Source organism: Amblyomma americanum, chromosome 1 (genome assembly GCF_052857255.1).
Source record: "Amblyomma americanum isolate KBUSLIRL-KWMA chromosome 1, ASM5285725v1, whole genome shotgun sequence".
NCBI lineage: Eukaryota > Metazoa > Arthropoda > Arachnida > Ixodida > Ixodidae > Amblyomma > Amblyomma americanum.
The window spans coordinates 237,990,148-237,996,023 of NC_135497.1; the positions used below are offsets into that span (position 1 = coordinate 237,990,148).

The 5,876-nt window shown below is 52.1% G+C and overlaps 1 protein-coding gene across 1 annotated transcript; it reads right to left on the reverse strand.

Annotated features, from left to right (window-relative positions):
• Nucleotides 1-1,224: 1,224 nt before the first annotated feature.
• On the reverse strand, nucleotides 1,225-5,649 carry LOC144095859 (etoposide-induced protein 2.4-like). Its single transcript, XM_077629361.1, has 2 exons — nucleotides 4,900-5,649; nucleotides 1,225-1,369 (listed from the first exon to the last, which is right to left on the reverse strand). The coding sequence occupies exons 1-2, from the start codon at nucleotides 5,637-5,639 to the stop codon at nucleotides 1,288-1,290; spliced, it is 822 nt and encodes a 273-aa protein (XP_077485487.1). The 5' UTR covers nucleotides 5,640-5,649; the 3' UTR covers nucleotides 1,225-1,287.
• Nucleotides 5,650-5,876: the final 227 nt, after the last annotated feature.

A 5,876-nucleotide genomic window follows, 5' to 3' on the forward strand; every position in this document is an offset into this window, starting at 1 on the left:
AGCATCCCGAAGAGACACATCGGCTATGAGAGGTGCCTTAGTGGAGGGTTCCAGAATAATTTAAGCCACCTGGGGTTCTTTAACGTGCGCTGACATCGCACAGCAGCGGACGTTTCTGTATTTCGCCTCCATAGAGATACGCCTGCCGCGGTCGGTACCGAACCAGTGACCTTGGGATCAGCAGCTGAATGCCAAAGCCACTGAGCCACCACGGCGAGTGACACGCACACTGCAGTCTGCTCGGAAACCAAACAAATTTTTATGCCCTGAAACTGGGGCACACCTTAGCAATGCTTTCATTGACACAGCACAAAGACGAACACGGACAGGAGGGGGGACACCACAAAGCGCCGAAACTCCTCTTGTCCGTCTTTGCGCTGTGTCAATGAAAGCATGAAATACCAACTCGCCCAGCAACTGATATTAAACGCCTTAACAAAACGTAACGGTCACAACCTGCCCCTTACTGTGAATGGCCGTTGGTGTTTCGGAACGCCTGAAACAGGTCGCAATTGCTCATCTGCAGCAGCAACTTCGAGACCTGCAAACGAAAGCAATACAGTGACACCGGCACATGCCGATGTTTCCTCACCTGACATCGGGCAAGGCAAAAAGAAAACACACGGCGTGAACATGGATGAATCACCTTTCTGATGCGCATGCTGCCCGATATTCGTAATGGCGAGAAATAAGCTTGGCGAGCGCAAAGTTGGCGGCGGCCCAGGCGACGATGCAGGGAAGTAACATATATGCGATGCGAAGGCGCGGCCAGCGGTTTCCCTTGACATCACACAGCGCAGAAGGCACACGCCGAACGACAAAGCTTCGCCGCTCGTATTTCTCGCGGTATTCGTGAAAAATAACGCGAGATGCATGCAGCGACCTGGAGCCGCCAGCAGCCGAGCCAACAAATGGACGGGGCCCACCCTATAGAGCAAGTAGGTAGGTTAGAAAGGAAACGGCACCCCGCGATATGTAGCAGCCGCCGGTCGCTCAGCGTGGTGCATGACCGAGTGGCTATCATGGGCTGAATAGCCGCAACTAATCTAGCGGCTGCTAGCGGCAAGATTGTCAAAGATAGGCCCAACCTAAAAATAAGAAAGCTCATGAAGGCTCCCTAAAATTGCGTCTCTATGCGACTTGTGTGTTGTGAGAAATGTGTGATGGGCAACTTCTGCGTCGTCGCCCAGCGCGGGATACTCTGACAGGACAAGTCTCCACAGATGAGATGAATAAAATGCATTTTATTTGCTAAAAACATGTGAATTTAGAGACCTGTCGGTTGTTTCAGGCAAAGACCTCTTCCGTCAGACGCTGGTTGATGCAGTTGGAGAGCCAAATGAAAGGAGTGAACAATGGCAGCGTGAACCTGAAAGAATAAGAGGCAGTGCTCGGTTACAAGCAGTGCCGTGCGAGATTTGCATCATTGGCGTAATGGTGCACAGGCTCCGCCATCACATAGACCACTGCACTCACGTCACTATAGGCGCCACGTTGGAGGGCAAAGAGCAGTGAAAATATGAGTGAAATCCCGCAATCGCAAACTGCTGCGACCACGGCACGATGCACGGTTCGCAATATCATGCGTTACAGCATGCGTGACACTGCGAGCGGGGCATCTTAAATTTCTGCAACCACGTTGTTCGCAGTCTCTCGGGTCGATAAAGGCTGGAGAGGACTGCGAAAAAGTGCAAGAAAATGAAGGAAAAAAATGTCAGGAAATAGTAGGAAATAAAATGAAGCCCGAAGACAGGAAGCTATAGCACAAAGAATATTTCTATACGCTGTATTTTGTTGTACAGTCAGGGACAGAATAATATGGACCACGGCTCCGGTTTAAAAAAAAAAGGGGGGGTCAGCGCCATTTAGTGGAAACGCTGCCTGGTGTCAAGACGTCTGCGTGACCATGTGCGCCCTCTTAGCTCGCAGCCTATCTAAATCGCTCACTTTCGCTTTGTGCGCTCTTTCATCGTAGCAACTAGCGCAAGGTGACGCTGCTGTATGTACCCGCCGCTGCTGATGCGCTGTCGGAATTGCTTGCCGCCCAGATCGTTCTCCGCTCTCTGCACTGCAGCGTGCAGATAAGCGAGGTGAAAGAAATAATGACAGTGAACAGAAATGAAGAAAGCCTCCAGTCCCACACGCCACGGGACTGGTGCTCGAATCCGGTCGCTTCGCGTTGACCGGCGGCTCGCAGGGCGCAGGGAAGAGCAGACGGCAGCGGAGCCGGCGCAGACAAACTTGTCGCATCCTTCACAGGAAATGAGCATGAAGGCAGCGGTACAGAGCGCTCACTTGTCTCGAGCCAGTAGTCGGAACGACCATCGTTCTGGGCCGAACTTCGTTCAGGCATGATGAGATATGCTTTTCACATAACGCGACTACTACATCGCAAGCCGCCTGCTTGCCTGCGAGAAACAAAGAAACGAGAACAACGAATTTAAAATTGACCTGGTATCCCGGCTCGAGTGCCTCTTGAGGAACGGAGATTAATCACGCGTTTTTGCATCGAAGGTGTAAGGCAGAGGGAAATCTGTAGGAGTACAGGAAGTACAAGAACCGAAGTAAGTGGCATAACTAGAGCGGACCGAGACGAAGCCAGACTCGGGGATGCACGGCGTACAGGGCGACGAAAAATGATAGTTGCGGCGGCTGTGGCAGACCCTCTTCTTTCTGCAGGAGACACCAGAGAGGCGCTCTCCCTGCATGTGTCACGCAAAACCATTCAGAGGAGGCTTCAACAAGCTGCACTGAAAAACCACATCGCTGTCCAGAAGCCCCGACGCACAGAATCAAAGAAGAACAAGGCTGGAATAAGCAAGAAAGGTGGCTGAGTGGAGGATCGAAAATAAGAAGTTTTTATTGACGAATCGACATTGTCTATCTACGTAGCACACTTTTAGGCAGCAGAAGGAAACTTTGTCGGTTACTGAGTACGCAGCATGAGAAGAAAGTGTTGCTGGTTAGCAATTCGAGACGATTTTCTTCTACTGCGAAGAAACAATCGCCAACGAGCGCACTTTCTCCGTTGATCACTTGCCCGCCCTCCTAAGCGACGGCGCAGGGCACAAGCGCAACTAGAGGAGTGCACAAAGGGTTGAGCACAGAGAAATAATATTTAAGAGCCCTCTAACGGCTCCTGCCACGCTTGCATGTCGCACTCGCAACCCACCAAAAAGCTTCACGGCGACGGCAAGGGAGGTATTGTTAGGAAAGCCGGATAATTTCTAGCTGTCGGTGGTACACCTTCAAGCCTGACGTATGGTTTGCGCGGCGTCCAGCACTCCACGTTCCAGGAAAAAAAAAGAGCGCATAGAAAACAGACGCAAGAAAGAAAGTCTACAGCTTAAAAACCCTGCAGCGTAAGCCACCATGCGGCTAGTATGAACAGTGGATCGCGCGTCGTCATTGTCGCGACCCATCGCTAACCGCGAATTCCGAACCTACCAGGGGTCACGCCACACCATTCGGCCGCCGTCTATGCGGGATTGTCTTCACGCGGTGCAAATAATGAATGCGGCCGGCGACGGCACCAACGCAGCAGTAGTCAGCTGCGGCAAGAGCTGGACGCGGAAGAACAATTGCGCGTGGCAAGCCATTCCGACAGCGCACCATCCGCGGCGTCATCTCACGCTATATAGATCGTAACGAGCAGAAACGATCAGTTTGGCGAGGCTGCGAGTTAGATAGGGCGCGCATGCTCATACAAAGGCCTCGACACCAGGTAGCTTTTCCACTAGATGGCGGTGACCGGCGCTTTTAACCAAGGGATTTATCCAAGGCATTGGGGTTTAAGGACAGTGAAGGGAAAGTAGATTTTAAGCGGGTAGAAGTAACCAAGCGAAGGTTATGTGATTGGTGGCTAAAAGCAAGACAGGAGTAAAATTTCACAAGTCATGGCTAGGTGGCTCGAGCCACCGCCCGATTTAAAGGGTTCAGCCGTATCCATCTATTCACCCATCCTAACCGGAGCCGTGGTTCATTTTATTCTGTCCGCGACTGCACGTGCTTATCTCAGAGGTGCACTAAACGGCAGCGAGGATAAATAGCGGGCCAATCCGACGCCGCAGTGGTGAGCATATTTCTTCGTACAGGCTGAATAACAAGCGAAGCACTGTTCAGTCTCGGTGGCCAGGGGTGAAATGCCTGGTTCCCGAATGAAGAAGCCATTTACTGTTGATGCATACAGAGCGGCTGTGAGCGCTCTCGAAAAAAAAAAGCGGTCGTAAGACAGGCTAATATCCCTATAGGTAATAGGTACTATGCTGAGTGCATTTCTGCGAGCGTCCGCACGCACATAGAGCGTATACAGAGCGCTGCAACTGACGCTTACATTGAGAAACTGCAACGTCAGAAAGTAATGAAACGATGCCAAGCAATAAGGTATCGCCTTTCAAGACACGAGCCCACGATGGAAACGAGTGTTTGGCTCAGGCGACGTGAACGCAGAAGGCAGAAGTATGGCAGTGCCCAGCAGTACTGGGAGCGAAAACTTAGCTTAAGCGATTGCTTCAGCTCGGGTGCGGTCTACACGGACAGCGCAAACCAGGCAGCAGAATCACTGGTCTGATGGACCGTATTTGTTCAAATAGTGGCACGCATTAAAAGTGCGAGTCTAAGAGAAACTCATTCATGCAAATGCTCGCATGCAGTGGTACGTTAGCTTTCCTAACAGCCGAAATAAGACATCGCAAAATTTTGAAGCACGAGAAACGAGGCTGAGTGTTGTGTAACTATTTTGTAGTATCCTGTCTTTGAGGGAGCCATCCCTCTGACTACAAGGCGCGCTTAAGGTGGAATATTCTCGTTCACTATAAGCTGTAGCAAACAAACAAGAAATGAACGTTACTGCAGACAGCATGCACAAGACTGGCCATTTCGCCAGGAGTGTCCACTCACCGAGCTGGTCCGGTGGGGCGTGTGGTGGCGTACGCGGCCACGATGAGAAAAGGAAAAGAGAATATGAAGATGACACCCCTGAGGAAGAACGAGGACGGCAGCCATGTGAAGAAAGCCAGCGGCATCCCGAAGCCCACAAAGTAGATCCAGTTGTCCTCGACGAACCTGATCCTCTGGGCCAGCCCCCATCCTAGGCTGCGCCATTTGTAGTCAAACGCATTTAGAGAGCACAGAAGGCTGAGATGGACCAGGAAGAAAATGGTGAGGCTGCCAACGGGTAGCATGCCAAAGAGGTGCGCCTGGAGTAGGAATGACATGTGCATCAAGACGTTGGAGACAGTGTCGGCCAGCATACGGGTCAGGCTTTTCAGAATACTGGGTTGGCTGCCAGCGGTGCGGTCGAAGGCCAAGTCGGCGATGTCTTGGAACACGAGGTTGTTGAGCAGCATGACCACCATGAACAGCAGCCCCAAACACAGTGCTTCAGACTCGAAGACGAGGAGCAGCTGAGGCCACGTCCACATGTCGAAGACAGCGATGCCGAGTCCGAACACGCCGAATACCCCGACACTGAAGACGCACCTCCAAAGCGGATTGAGCAGCACCGAAGGTCCTCCATCGTCTCTGCGCTCGAGACGCGGTGGCTGCGCCGCGGGTGCCCCGTCTGGCGCTATTGGTCTAGCGGTTTCCACGATGAATGCGCCTTTGAAGCAATCAGACACGCCGCGTAAAGCATCCATGGCGGCACACTGAAGGTCCCCTCTTCTTTTTTGTCGTCCAACGAAAACGGCTTGGCGGGAGAACACTACCTCCACCTAGGAAGTGTAGGATCACGTGTGTAGCTACGGTACGAAGCTCCTGCCTGCTGTCACTCTGGCCGTCCTATAGAGCACGCATTCGCACACTGGCCACACGCACGTTAAGAAGACGTTAAACGGAATTTACTAACACCCACTAACGCGCACACAGACTGAAGT